The 15,448-nt window shown below is 37.0% G+C and overlaps 3 protein-coding genes across 4 annotated transcripts in view; all 3 read left to right on the top strand.

The window, feature by feature from the left end:
• The window catches only part of LOC149104347 (uncharacterized), an 8,147-nt gene extending 7,463 nt beyond the window's left edge, over positions 1-684 (top strand). For both annotated transcript variants that reach the window (XM_089271827.1, XM_089271828.1), the window contains one exon: positions 1-684. This exon is cut by the window's left edge and continues 731 nt beyond it. In XM_089271827.1, coding sequence (XP_089127953.1) covers positions 1-282 — 282 coding nt within the window. In that variant the 3' untranslated portion in view covers positions 283-684.
• LOC110051378 (exostosin-1b-like) overlaps positions 1-10,757 on the top strand; it is a 19,815-nt gene extending 9,058 nt beyond the window's left edge. Inside the window, exons 2-7 of the mRNA XM_089271824.1 lie at positions 2,782-3,103; positions 5,024-5,272; positions 6,551-6,646; positions 6,810-6,899; positions 7,294-7,454; positions 8,429-10,757. Of these exons, the coding sequence (XP_089127950.1) occupies positions 2,782-3,103; positions 5,024-5,272; positions 6,551-6,646; positions 6,810-6,899; positions 7,294-7,454; positions 8,429-8,720 (1,210 nt within the window). The 3' untranslated portion in view covers positions 8,721-10,757. The remainder of the gene's footprint in view (positions 1-2,781; positions 3,104-5,023; positions 5,273-6,550; positions 6,647-6,809; positions 6,900-7,293; positions 7,455-8,428) is intronic.
• Positions 10,758-10,979: 222 nt separating this feature from the next.
• On the top strand, positions 10,980-15,103 carry LOC149104346 (uncharacterized). The gene has a single exon (XM_089271825.1). It carries the CDS (start codon positions 12,574-12,576, stop codon positions 14,353-14,355), a length of 1,782 nt encoding a protein of 593 aa, XP_089127951.1. The 5' UTR covers positions 10,980-12,573; the 3' UTR covers positions 14,356-15,103.
• The last annotated feature ends 345 nt before the right edge of the window (positions 15,104-15,448 follow it).

The following is a 15,448-nucleotide window of genomic DNA, read 5'->3' as shown; positions in this document are numbered from 1 at the left end:
AACTCAGACATTATTACTTGTAGTAATTGTAATATGCAACAGATGAAAGACTTTTGTCCCAGTCAGTATTATGCTCAAGTATTTTTCCTAACCACACCAAAGAAGGAAAAGTTGTCTCTTACACTTTTTAACAAAGTCATCTCGCAATTGTTTAACACAGAGGGTCTGACTGATCCTTCTAAGCATGACTTCGTTAAACTGTTACTGGCCTTAAACAACATTGTAGTTACCTACAATAAGCGTACCAAAGCAGTAACCCAAATTGTCCGACCAAATATGTAGTCAATTTCCATCTTGACAAGCTATAGTTGACCTATACATGATAAGGCCCTTTGTTCATTACATGTTGCGTTAGGCAGTGTCAATCATCCTTCTAAAGATCAACACCAAGCTGTTACTAGCCTTGAAAAAAACATTGTATTTACCTACAATAAGAAAGTAACTTAAACTGTCAGACCAAATATATAGTCCTGATTAGTTCACCTATAGATGATAAGGCCCGTTGTTCATTGCATATTGAGCTATACAAAACAGTACAGTTCACCTATACAAAACAACACTGTTCATTACATGTTGCGTTGAAATAAACGAATATGTTCCTTTTTACTCTTACAAGCATTTATAGGTTCAAAGTACATGTAACCATGTTGTTTAAGAAATAAAATAAGTTATATTTTTGTTGCAGTTCCCATTGTCATATTGACATACAAACACGCTACTAACGGCAGCACTCACTTCTCATTGAGAACTCCTAGTTTAATGATGATTTCGTTGCACAATATGTCCATTCCCACTTTCACTTAAATATATGCATATCATTTTCTTTTAAATGTGGTCGAGACATTCTGTGCCAAAGAATAATGATATCTGATATTGAAAACCGCATGAGATATTGACTTATGCTGTCAGAAGAAAGGAAAATACATTGCTTTTATTTCAAAACAGTGGTTAAACCCATCATTTGTGGTTTATTTTGTCATGTAAATAGAATTTTCAGTATAGAAGTCTTGTCTTTTTAGAAACTAGAACAAACTAATAACATCAGTAATATTTAAACACCTGTTTAGTCACCTTGTAAAAATGTACTAAATAGTATATTTATTATATTTAAATGCATTTTACACTCAAATTGGTGGAAGAGATTTCGTTAGAAAAGTAAGGTAATTTTCAAAATCAAATTTATGCACAAGATAATCAACTAGATAAAGTTAGCTTGAATTTCTAAAAAGTGGAAAGCATTGTTACTTCACATACTCGCAAGTGTGTGAAAAGTTTTTTCTCACGTATGTGGTCATGGCCTTGATGGCTTAAGAACTAAAATAAAGCTCTTTACTGGTATTTTGTTATCAGATGATTGTTTTGATGGCCAAAGGCCCATTCTACTTGTAGTTTGACAGTATGCATGTAGTCTCCGACTGCCTCCTAGTGTGCGTAATAACATTTACTGAATGATAACATGACTCTGTTCCTCATGTGATATCATGGCCTAGTGTTTCAGATTTTTATATATAGTGTTCTCTCATACTCAGATCTGTCATTTCAATATTCTCTTATTAGTGAGAGACTTTGACTTTTTTAAGAGCCAACAAGATAGTTAAAATACCACACATTTGCTAAAATAGCACTTCGATTATGTTTTTTTTCCCAAAGAGATTAATCGTGGATGTGTTCTGAATGGGATTTTTGTGTTAACCTATGAGTTAAATTTAAAAATATGTAGTGGTAGGTCATGGAATGTTACCTTTTGAGTACATGTATAACCAAATGTAGAACTCAAAAATCATAACCTTAATAACAGTTGCCAAATAAAACTACAACTCACTGGAGGTATTGTAACAGTTTATGAAATGCAGTTTAAGAAGAAGTGTTCAGTCTGGGACTTGTCTGAATAGATGGAAACTATGTCATATTCCAAGAGCTTAACTCTTTGGCTAACATTGAGTAGGTGAACAATATTTATTTCACAGAAACTTGCCAAGTTTTTTCCTCAATTTTGTGTTGTCTCTATGACTGATTTTACTTTTGGTGGTGCTGTTTTGCTCAAGTAGCAAGTACAGTAAATCTTTTTGTTATGTCCCATGCATGCTTTGTATGTATGTCATAACTTGGTTATCTCACATATCTTATATAAGCATAATGATGTTCATGAATTTTTTTGCATGTAATACAAGTTATTATTGTTTTGGTCTGATTGGAGACATGATAAATAAACTATGATTGATAGGTTTATTTTGCATATTTGGAAAACACTTTTATCAGACGTCATATCCAAAGTCAATATAGCATTCTTAATCTGTATTGCTGATATGTTGCACATGATTCATTTCATCTTACATTTTTTTGTCAAAAACAGTTATGGCAGGAGATTATTTTTGGTTTCACATGCATTTAAGGGGCTCCATTTGTGGTTTGTAAAGATAATTACAAATTAATTTAATTATGGCTGCTGGATAAAGGTCTTAATTTGTAAAATCTCCTTTTTAGAATTTTAAATAACGGAAATATTAACCATTAGGATTATTAAACCTTTAATTTACAAGTCTGGTTCTTTCTAAGTACTGGTTGGACAGATTTCATCAGTCTTACTTAATATTGTAATATTAACTTTTATGACAACATGCCATCAAAACATGGTTGTAGCACTTACAGATACAAAAATAGCAAAATATGAACACTGATATTGAAGCAGCCATAAATCCAGAGCAACTAATGTATAAATAAAATTAACTGTAGTATATCTGGTGCAAGTAAAAAAAAATAATGTTTTTTTTTACCTTGCAGATATGATTATGATGAGCTTTTAAAAAATGCAACATTTTGTTTGACTCCTCGCGGAAGACGTCTTGGCTCATATCGTTTTTTGGAGTCCCTCCAGGCTGGCTGTATTCCAGTGTTGCTAAGCAATGGCTGGGAGCTGCCTTTTTCTGAGGTGATAGATTGGAGCAAGGCTCTGATTCAGGGAGACGAACGTCTTTTGACTGAACTTCCGTCTGTTGTGAAATCCTTCAGTCAGGAACAAATCCTTGCTATGAAGCAACAAGCTCTGTTTCTTTATGAGGCGTATTTGTCATCTGTAGAGAAGATCTTGCTCACTACATTAGAGGTGAGGAACAGTTTGACCGCTATTTGCTGTTTATTGGGGACCACTGAAAATGTCCATGTAAAGTGGAATTTACTATCAGAGAAACTGTTCTTAACTTTGAGGTGTTCATATTCTACAGGTGTTTACAAAGTCATGCTCAGCTGTATGTTCAAAATTGCTAGGCTCATTTTGATCCATTTATTGGGTTAGCTCTTGAGAACTGAAATTTTATAACATTTCCAACTTATGTATGGTGAAACCCACTCCATGAAGTGTAGACCATCTAATCATTCTAGACACCAGAGTTGTTTGTAGTTTCCAGAGATGTGGGAGTCTTAGAAAAAAATCCCTTCCATGGGGGAGGTATGGATATTTTCTAGAACTACTCAAGGTCGAAAAATCCTCGTAATGATTGTGTGAGACTGCACACTTTTAGTAACTGTAAATTTTTTAAAAAAACTCATTACTTTCCTTCCCTGTTTTGAGATACTCTTTATAATAATACCATTATCAAATTTCTTAGTCTCAGGACAATACTTACATGTCCTTGTCACTACCTTTATAATGTTCTGGAAGGGGTGGAAAGTTCTATTTTCAACAATTAAAGTGTATTGTACAGTTTCCTGATGTTGAAGTGAATAACACTGGAAAGTACTTAAATTCCATTATTCTGATTACAGCATCCTCTCAAGTCAATGTTTCATATTGGCATGATTATATTTACATGAGCCAGAAGTTTGGAAGACTTTCTAATAACAAATTTTGCTGAGGTCTTTTATGACAACAAGGCATTGCTTAGTTGATTGGATTACTTCCTTGTCAGAACTTACTTGTAGTTTCTTTTTCCAACCTTATTAAAGTGTCTAATGGAGCCTACCGGACAGGATGTTTCAACTTTGACCTTATGATTTGATACTACGCTTAAACGTATTTAAGAAGTTGTTTTTCTCAAATTTAAGAGTGTGAACAACATCAAAACGTAGACAAGGGTCATAGAAGAGATGGAAAAAAAAATCTGGCCAAATTTCAGCTCTGCATTATTCTTGATAGGACAAGTGAAAAAATATAATTATTACACAAAATACTAGCACCTTGCCATAAAAGTTCACAATATTTAAGTGGATGTTGCCATTGATATTATTATCAATATCACACCAAATGGTTGTTTTAAATATTTTTACTGATTAGATGCCACCTACAGCTGTATAGATGCTTTATACCTTGCTCTTAAGTTTTAATGATATTTTAAAAAATCGCAATAGGTGAGCTAGACCATTTTTATAAGCGTGAAAGTGAGTGAAAAGACTGATGCCAGTTTTGTAGGGTTATTTGTTTTCACAAGAAGACATTTTGTTTTGTTTGATACAAAATGAAAAATGACCAATATATTTTCATAATATTGCTATGGCATGATTAAGGAAAAAGAGATTGTAGTATTGTTAACTGTATTTTTTGAAAAGTTGCCAGGGATTATATATAAACCTTGACCTGTAGACATGGCATACATGTAAATAAGTTACAATATTTAGAGAGGAAGCCACATGAACCGTAGTTGGCATTTATTGAACCCAACACCAACATTGGGTTGGATTCCTGGGTTTATTAAACACTAGGAATGAACAAAAAAACTCATAAGATGTGAGACCCTGTGCAATAAATAAAATACGAGGCTCAAAAGGCTCTTAAAAGTGTCAAATAGTTGCTTCTAAACTAAACGTTTCGGGCTTAACCCATGGTTACTTGTCATGCAGAAAAGCTTACTTGTTCCAGAGGACTGGATGGCACTTTTGGTGGCCCCTGTGATATAAAACTATGGGGGAAGGGAAAGTTTTGCCATATTGTCCCAAATTAGGCATTCTTTACTGCTTGGTGAGCTGAAAATTTATCGTACCTTAAATATCATTACTGTTATCTAAAGTCAATGTTTGTTGGCATTTTCAGGTTATTCGTAGACGATTATTTCCAAATAAAGCTGCCAGTAAACCGATGTGGAACACATTCCCTGGAGTACTTGTATCTAGGCCTCAGTTTTCCATGGACCCTAGGGACTTTCCTTTCTATAACAACAAGCTGGAAGTCACTGACGATAAATTCACCACAGTCATTCACACCTCAACATCCCTTGTTAAGGAATCCTCAGCTCTCAGCAGGTTAATCAAGAGTGCTGCACAATCAAAGTTTATTGCTAAGGTAAAAAAAAAATATATAACTTGTATTGGATCATTAATACTCATTAACTAATTTGTGTTGGATGCTGTTAAACAGTTCCTGTTTTGCTGTATGGCTGAAGTTGGTTGTCAGTAATCATGATAAGTTAGAAAGCAACCCAAAGAAAATACAAAATTAAAAAATTAAAAATCATGCAGGGCTGTCATGAAGTTTTAATTCACTTGTAGCCTTGATCTTCACACCTGTAGCAAACTTGTTACTTTATGGGTGAATTGTATCAACTACAGGCCAGTTCACCTGTAACATCAAGGGTCCATGAAACATACTCAGCTGCAGCAGGTACAGGTTACGGGTACAGGTTATGGCCCTTAAATTGACAGCCCTGTCATGTTTCTAGAACTCGTTAGAAACACAGAACCGGCCATTCTTGTCCCCAGAGGCTGTGCTCTTTTTTGGTCAGCACCAAGAATCACGACCTCTGGCCGGCTCCAACACTGGAAGTCCGCGATTCATGGACTTCCCATCACTCTGCGCATGCTCAGGGTCAAATCTGACAAATTTGTTTGCAAAGCCAATCAGAACCAGAATCCCGCTGGACCTATCCGGAGGTTGTGATTCTTGGTGCTGATCAAATGGAGCGTGGCCTCTGGGGACGAGAATAAGAACTAGCACGAGCTGTTGATGTAGTGATGGCATGAGCAAAGAGAATTTCCATTCAATGATCAATGTAAACAAGTTGTTTTCTTTTTCATCACGGTATTTTCTTAAAGAAGTAGAAAACATGTTCTCTGTGTTTCTATTGAGTCATAGAAACACTCGTGAAAGTTTGGGAGAACTCGAAAAAGCCATGGAAACAATCGCCTGTTGGCTCATGTCCCATGTCAGCATTTCTCATTCTACCAAACTTCCACTCATGTTTCTATTAATAAACAATTAGATTATTCGCTCTCGATTTCTATGAGTTGGAAGTTGATTCGGCCTTCAGCTTGATCAACTATCACCTCATAGAAATCTCGAGCTCATAATCTAATTGTTAAATAGAAGCACAGTACATGTTTTCTTTTTCATTTATTCAAGCCACTTTTACCTTACAACAAAATGAAATGGTTTCCACTACCATTACTTAGTGTCAGTCATGGCTAGAGCCATGGCTGCTTGGAGGCATTTCTTCACAGGAGATTTACATGTACATATAGTGAAATTTCAATGGTGACAGGTGAACAAGGGCATATTTTAATTTATATATTAGATAAATTTATAAAGCTAATTTTATTTCTGAATCAACATTTTATTCTACAGATTGTTGTATTATGGACATCTGATGCCCCTATTGCTCACAACAAGACATGGCCACTAGTCGATGTTCCATTGGTGGTTGTTAGACCAGAAACTAAGGTATGAATTAACATTAGTCAAAACTAACTTATCACTACATTGACTATACACTGTATCAAGGGATGTTATCATGGTTGCCATATAATATTATCAGACTAAAGGAGGAACAGAAAGTTTGTTCATCAAGATTGTGTCTGATTTTTCTTCTTGACTTTGTTTACAGACAGCAAACAGTCGATTTGTGCCAAGAACAGTGATAGAAACCTCTGCTATTTTATCCTTGGATGAGGATATCAAACTTAATTCTGATGAGGTATGCCATACTGCTCAGTAATTATCATCTTGTTACTCCGTGTGTAAGGCTATGTACCCTGTGTTTTACTCTGCATTAGGACCAAACATGTACTGCTTGAAGCAAAACTTTGAAAGAGCAATCAAGAACTAACATCAGTGAATGCTCATACATGTAACTACTCTGCCGAGCTCAGTGACGATGAAATCTATGGGAGTAGCCATCAACTCACACTCCGTCAATATATTGTAGAAAGCACATTTGAATCTAGACAGATGAAGAAATATATTAAATTCTACCTCCAATTTAGTCCTCTAGTACTTGCACTCTAAATAATTTTATTTAACATAGAATTTTCAATTGCCTTTTCGAAAAATTGCTCAACTAACAGTTTACTTTTTATTCTATGTTTTAGATTGATTTTGCCTTTTCAGCATGGAGGCAGTTTCCTGACCGCATTGTAGGTTTTCCCGCAAGAGACCACTACTGGGACAGTGGTAAATCACAGTGGTTTTATTCATCAACATGGAGTAATTATTTCTCCATGATCCTAACAAGTGGAGCATTTTATCACAGGTAATCTTCATTTCAAATTCCTTAAATGTTCTGAGATGCAATACTCAAATCATGAGGGACTGAAATTTTCTGGAGGGGAACTCCAATGGATGTGAAAAGGCTGGGGATCCGTATCGTGTTGCTTTTGGTAGATCACTTTCAGACAATGCCTTCAAGGTGTCATTTTAGGATGAACTCAAAGAAGTAATGAAACAAACACACAAACAAACAACAAACAAAAAAAACACTGTCATGCTTTTTATGGTTGTCTTAACAGGGTGGAGGGGAATCTTATTTAACCTGAGTCGTTAACATCATTTTGGCCCACACTTGTTTACAAGTCTGTTTTAAAATCATGGTATCTTTAAGGGTTCAAATAAAGCTTAAGCCATGCCCAGAATGGTCTTCCTTAGGGTTTTAATTTAAAATGTTTGATGAGCATCCTTGACTTTTTCACATGGGAGTCCCTTACCCTGCAGTGAAATTGAATGCTTGTCCTTTGGGAAAAGTACAAGATTGCTGTACATGTACCTTTTGTTGTAATTTTGAATTGTTATTTAAAGTGTAACTTAATACTCATTACACTCACCCTTGATAGCCTTTTCTTGAAGAGTTTCAATTGACAGAATGAAATCTGTTCCAGCTACATGTAGACTTTTAAAGCAGTTAGATTTATTATCACTGCTGCAATATGTAACTTGATTACTAATACAAACCTGGTAACTTGTCTGCAAAGTAAAGGCTAATTTACAGGTGGACCCTGCTAATTTGAACTCAGTTAATTCAAATTCCCCCAAACCATTTCCCTTGGATATGCCCTTCAGTTATTTACTATTACACTGTAGTTATTTTGAAATCCTGCTATTTTGAACTGCTTTTCGTTCCCCTGAGAGTTTGAAATTCCGGGTTCCAACTTTATTTCATTTTATTTTATTACCTGCATAAGTCTTAATCAATTGTGATTTCATATTAATTAATCTTTTTCATTTTTTCAGATTTTACAATTTCCACTACACTCACAATCTTCCACCGAGGGTTCATCGCATGGTTGAACATTATGGCACCTGCGAGGATTTGGCCATGAACTTCCTTGTTGCAGACATCACAAGAAAACCTCCAATCAAAATCTTGCCTCAAAGATCATTTCAAGACCTGTTCAACAGGAATACAAGGTATTCAAGACTAGTACAGCTTTTTGAAATGCGACAAAGATGCATGGAGTCTTTGGTAGATATTTTTGGATATATGCCATTGGTAAAATCCCAGATCAGAATGGACCCGCTGTAGCACAAGGATCCTGTGTCAAATCTACGAAAACAGTATAGGTTACTAGAATAATTAAGTACAAGCAATAATGCAGGGTTCTTACAAAATTTTGAGAGTATGGATTAAAGTGCAACTTCTTGAACTGGGCCACTTGGAAAAGAATTAACCAATCAGAACGTCACTTGAGGACAAAGGATAGTGATCTTGTTCTCAAATAAACAAGTAACATCGAAGAATATGAACAATAGCATTAACAAAATTGAAAACCAACAAAGTGCAAAGTGTCGTGGACTTCTCAGGAAACTTTGCAATTTGTTGATTGGTTAGTTTAGATCCTAAAGAGTGTACCTTTTCAATGGTTTTGGTTTACAATGTGGTTGTCGCAAAATGAGTTTTCAAGCTAAATTTTTTGAGCGAGATTTATAATAATTATTATAATGATGACTGAATCTCTAAGAGTGTATATAATGCAGTGGAGTCAATCTACAGTATAGTGCTTGTGTTTTCACGTCAAACAGACCATTACTTGCCGTCACGAGAAGCTACCAGTACATTGTTCTCAGTTTACATTTTGATTGGTTAGTTTTCTTCTAGGAGGACCAGCTCGAGTAGTCGCACTGTAACATCATAGGAATGCTGTGACATGCTTTCCTGATTTGCAAAATGTGGTCGTGTACTCATCAGTTTGGTCTCATTAAGTTGTTATGTTCCTTGTCAATTTGATGAATAGTTTTCAAAAGTATTTGTTGGACATTAAAAGGGGCTAGGTCATGCAATTTTGATCAGTTCTAGAGTTTGTGAACTGGTTATAGAATTAACGGCTTAATACTGTAGAAAAGCAAGAGAGAAACAGAGAAAAGCTGAAAAGGGGCATGGATTGGGCAAACTTGAAAAACATTGTCCAACATTTTTCAAGTTTATCCTTATTTGTTTTGTGTCCATGATTTCATCCATTATAGACTAATGCTAGGCCAATTTGAAGTTTAGAGGTCAACTTACAAAAACAAACAGAATTACTTTAAAATACCATGACCTAGGCCCTTTCAGGCAAAGGGTGGGGAAGGACTACACAGGAAATTATTTTGTTTGGAAAAAGGTACTAAAGTTTGCTGCTTTTACTACAAAAGCACAAAACAATGTGTTTATTTGGTAGATTACAACTGTACCAACAGATTGTTGGGAATGTGTGGTAGCTGAATTTTGTTTTGCATACCTATGATTCTATTTCTAAATTACTTCGTAATCACACTTTGTTGTGATACCCATTTAAAATTTGAGAACTTAATGTCCCTCAAGTGCTGATCGGTGATTAAAATTATTTATGTTGTTATGAGTCTCAATGTGAAATAGACCAATTTCGATATATTAAAATTTTGCCTAAAACAGTAGACCTCAGCACGAGGCTCCAGGGAATAAGTACAGAGTTTGTGGGGTTTATTCCCTGAAGCCTCGTGCTGAGGTCCATTGTTTTAGGCTGAATTTTAATATATCGAAATTGGGCTATTATGTAACCATATTTACTCAAACTTGTGTATATTGTGTTCAATTTCACATTTTTTGAAATAAATGAAATCATAACATCCCAAATTTCCCTCATAACTCAAATTTTCAAATGAACCAAGTGCATCATTGTCTGCAAAGAATGCAACTTGATGAAAGAGCATTTCAATTCATATTTATTTCTTGACTAGAATGTTCAATAAATTGACGTGTTTCATTGGTGCTAGCCACATAGAACAATAGGTCATGTTACTTTTTTGTAAAACTTGACCTTTATAAGAAGTTGTGATTTTGAACAGCACAACAACATTGTAATTAAGGGTACCCTACTTTATCATTCATGTATATTAATGTTCATAGCAGAGAATGTTTATTATTCAAAGAAATGTTTTAAGATTATAAGGTACCAATACAATATTATTCCATTGATGCCATTATGATGCAGTGTTGAAAATGGTATTTTTGAGAGAGAAAAAAAAAGCAAATCTTATTTTTCATATCTCTTGTAATTTTGATACTTTGCTTAGTTAAATGGAATAAAACACTTAGTAGGCCTAACCAAGCAAGGTTTGTTAAATGTTTTCACAAGTAACTGTAGAAAATACCAGAAAAAGAGGAAAGTGGGAAGGGGAAATAAACAGTCTATTTAACAGATGCTATTATACACATGGTTCATGCAACTGCGACCAAACCTGTATTAATAGTGGGATGGTTGGTTGAGAGTACGATACCAGTAGAATTAGTGGCAACATTACTTTGGACACAAATTCTGTTCCAACATACTCCCACTGTGTACAATGAAGTTAATCTTTCATGGAAATGTACAAGATGGGTTGTAAGGGGGTGGGGGAGGTGTGCAGAAAGGGGAAATAAAGGCAAGGACAGCCTGAAGATCTACATGTAGTGACATTACTTTGTACTGGCCACACTCAAAACAAAGATGGCTGTATTAATATTGCCACGATACGAGCAGGGGTTCTCCCAAGAAGGGGGGGAGGGGAGTGTTCATTGTACCTTTCAGGGGTTAAAAAAGTGGTTTTAGTACCTCTTAGGGTGCTCAGCCTCAACAGGTCCACAGCAGGAGCATTTGCTGTACCTTTTACAGTACTGAGCTGAAAACAATGTGACGGAAGATATTGTGTTGTTTTAGAATTGGCACCTGTTAGGGGTGAAAAAAAATTGAAGCCACGCCCACAAAACAGGACTTTGATACCTCTTGGGGGTTCTTTTCAAAATTTCCGACGAGTACCCCCCTCCCTGGGGGTTCCCTGGGGGTTCTCCTCAGTCAGGTTATAGATCTACAGAGAGAAAATATCTCTTAGAATAGTGACCCTCTGAGATGGGGTAGATTCCACTAGAAAAATTACATAGTCAGTTTTATGTGGAAAATATCAGCTACCAAATGTTTGGTCTTTTATCAAACGCACTTGACTGTGCTATTAATATCACCATTGTTATGATGCTCAACTTTAACATAACATAATGTTGGTTCTCAAAAGTCCTGTATTATGGTTCAGAGTTAGTATTAAAAATATATTTCTGAGAGGATTTGTTTTGATCCGCCGTATTCTGAGGACAAGTACACACAGAATGAAGAACCACTGACCATAGTTTGCACACAGGGTCACACGAAGACGCTTGGAATTTAATTACATTCGAACCCCTAGTAAGCGGCACTCAAAATTTTAATACACGTAGTTTGACTTTGTTTTGAAAAAAGCAATGACAGTAAAGCGACGACTGATAATGACGTTCAAACACGCGTTTACTATGATTGTTGTGACGTGATTCCCGATGGGAAAAAGAATAACTTCAGTGCAGACCGCGTGAGTTTTTAACGTATATGCACTTCAAGTGAAAATAAGTGGGGTGAAAAAACGACAGATGCTCGAAAAGAATGTGAAACGGCGACACATTGCGAGTTGATTGTGTTTTGTGACATCACGGACAGGGGAATTCCCGAGGAGAGATTGTATCTACTAAGAACAACTGCAATTTCGAATGCCACACCTGACTTTTTTAAAAATAATATCATGTGGTTGAATTTCTGGATATACAACCTTAATTCACGGATATCTTGCTTTCTAAACCGACACTCGGCCTACAATGAAGCTGTGTAAGGGATTTCCCATGAGAGTGAGTTGTTTCGCGTAAATAATATTGGGCGTCGGTAAAACACGCGTGACGGTCAGGTCGTCACGGACCTGTCTTGACTGGTCTGTCGGGAAGCCATCACGGACACGACCTTCACATGTTTTACCAGTTTTGACCGATGTGTGACCGTCACGGGTTTTATCAATGTTCAAAAACTGAACTATTTTGACCACTGGTTGGTGACTTGAGGAAAGCGTGAAAATGAAATTTACCGAGTGAAATGGCTACTGGTAGTGAAGGTTTCGACGAAGCTGGAGTGAAGAGGTGTGAAGCAGCCGGAGCTTCAGATCATAGCAACGGGACTGATGATCCCAGAAGTGATTCAAGCGAAAACGAGCGAGCAACAATGGCGAGTGAACACTTCTTTGTTTTGAATGATGTTAACGTTAGTATCTTCCACAGTGTTAGAGATAATTTCCTGTACTCCAGATCAGTGGCTGATCCGACTCCTACTGAAAATCCCAGCAAAATTGAAAGCGGCGATGAAGGTGGTCCTGTGTTGAGAGAGCACTGGAAACCACGGGAACTTCTGAGCGTTGGTCGGAGTAGACTTGGCTTCCCTGATTGTGACAACGATCACTTAGTACAACTGCTGGTGTGTAAGAATCAACATACAAGAGAAGCGCTTGACATCGCAGGCCATTACGATGTAACAGTGGCAGTAAGGTACGATGGAACAAGTGCATCTAGTCTTCAATTGCCTGATTATCAGTGTAAACGCATCAAAAGCAAGACTAAAAGCGGCACAAACGTGCCCATGATAGGAGTTATTGGTTATCTGTTCCGCTTCCACGAGCCTCTCACCAAATACAAGATCAGATTTTGTTTGAACGCCATTCCATCGAAAAGAGAAGAGAAAAAGAGAAGTGTAAAGGAACACACTGCTTGTGAAACGATCTGCCAAATTTCGGTCACACTAGAAACAGGGCCCATGATGCCATCAAAATCAGACAAGACTAAGAAAAAGGCGAAAGAAAGCACTGTTTCGCCATTGTTTGCGTTGAGTGCACCTTCCCTTTCCAAAGAGAGTACGTTGCTGCACAAAAGATCCTGGTGGGTTTTTTCTCAGCTTCGGGCATACCGTGCCAACGCTAAGTGGGAAGATTTTGAAAAGTTAGCAAGCGATCTATTGCTAAAGTTTACTGATGCAGACACTCAAATAGCCATAAAACTTGAACAAAGCCTGAAAGCTAATTACCAAAACCAGCCGGACCGCGCTCTGCAGTTGATCGATGAGGCGTTCAATTTCGTGTTGGAAGCAAAAAATCCACAGCTTATGGCAGCCAGGGGCTACACCTATAAAGCACTATTCTTGAGAAGACGAGGAAGTCTAGGAGAGGCTGAGAAGTATTTGAACCTAGCCGGGCAAAACATTGCTGCATGTCAAACGAGCTTAGAAGCAAGCTTCGTTGCTTACGAAAGAGCAAAATTGTCAATGGCTTTCATCGGACGCACTCCTCATCGAAGCCTTAAACAAGTGAACGAAGCTCTAAGTATTCTGGAAAAGTGCATCGACGTCTGCCTCCACGTGGAAACAGAAAACAGCTATTTGTATGCGATGAAGTACCTCGTCATTGTTGCGTTGATCGTAATGACATTACTTTTGCTTGATTGCGACAGCGATGCCGCGCGAAAACGGACTGTGAGCAAGGAATTTATCGAGAAAGCAGAGTGGTGCTTAGACACGCTGAGAAACAAGTACTTGTCGGAAATGTCGCTGGCAGACAGATCTTACCTCTACCTGGGTATCTCTGATTTGGAATACCGACGCAGTAATTACGCGGAGGCAGAAGAGTTTGCGCGTTTGGCGAAGGACAAGGCGGTGGAGATGGGCCTCAACTTGGAAGCTTCTAAAGCGCAAGAACGTCTTGACTTTATGCGTGCAATCACGCGCCGTCACACAATCGACAATGGTGCGCAGCAAAGTGAAAGTGAAGGAGAGAATGCCGACATTAGCTCGTCAGGAGCGGAATCTGATTGGCTGACTGCAATATTGAATTGATGTTATACTTATTCCGGCAGTCGAAACGATGACCTTACATATACATGTATTGCACTGATATCTTGAATACGAACATCACGTGTTTTGAAACCAAACATGCAAGTTATGTCTTTATCGAAATGCTTTTCTGTGTTTGTTTGCTCTTAAAATACAATACCATAAACTTTATTTAAACACGATGAGGTTTAAAGTTGCAAACTTGTGGGGCCGTGTAGAAAATACTGTGATATATATGACTTGAAGTCACTGGAAGTTTATAAGTAGCCCCGTCAGTAATTTAAAAATGTGATCGAAGTTCTGATCAAATTAAATTTTGAAAAATCAGAAAATTTCGACTAAAAATTACACTGGGAAGAGAGGTCAGCGTATCGATCATTATAAAAATGATAGCTAGTCAATTACATTACAATTAAGAATTTTTAAGTTAGAGTCTTCAGTTTTACGGGAAAACCGTAGAAGCCCAACTGAATGCCTTGTTTAATTCATCGAGTAGTTTTTTTCTGTGATTCTTTTGTTATTTTGCGAGCTGTAGTGGAGAGGTGACAGCTCTCTGTTTAGCTGCTACACTGCAAATCATAATATTTAGGTTCAATTGAAGTTAAAGCTGGTTTTCTTTGGCAATGGAGTCGGAGTCGGAGTCGTCATGACAAGCGCATGCGCAGAGTGTATTTAAGTAGATTCGGTAGAGTATCTTGTTATTTTGGGTATGGATTTCAGATCCAATAAAACTGCTGTTACACGGTTGTAAGTTATGATCATTTAATATTTTGAATCCGCTTGTCTTCATTCTTCTGTAGGAACAAATACTACAGAGTTTAGCCATGCTAAGGGCGCGCTAGTGGTCATGGGGAACAAGGGTACATGATCATTGATTTCGGGGAAACAAGAAATATTTCTCAGATATGTTGAAAGGAAGTCCAGAGGCGAATCCAGGGGACGGGTTTAGGGGGATTCCCCTCCCCCCCCGTTTGAGTAGCATTTTATTTGTTATTTGTTTGACTCAACATAGAAAAAATAAAGTAACACACTTTTATGTGGTTTGTTTCACTTTCACCAATTGGTTGCTTGTCAAGTTAGGAAATGATAATATACC

This window comes from Orbicella faveolata, unplaced genomic scaffold, assembly GCF_042242905.1.
Source record: "Orbicella faveolata isolate gen_17 unplaced genomic scaffold, um_ofav_v1 contig_34, whole genome shotgun sequence".
Lineage (NCBI taxonomy): Eukaryota > Metazoa > Cnidaria > Anthozoa > Scleractinia > Merulinidae > Orbicella > Orbicella faveolata.
Note: the sequence above shows the minus strand (reverse complement) of the source record. Positions and strands in the feature narration are given on the sequence as shown.

Excerpts from the sequence above, each read along its gene's own strand:
- LOC149104346 (XM_089271825.1), top strand. The coding sequence starts at position 12,574 with ATGGCTACTGGTAGTGAAGGTTTCGACGAAGCTGGAGTGAAGAGGTGT.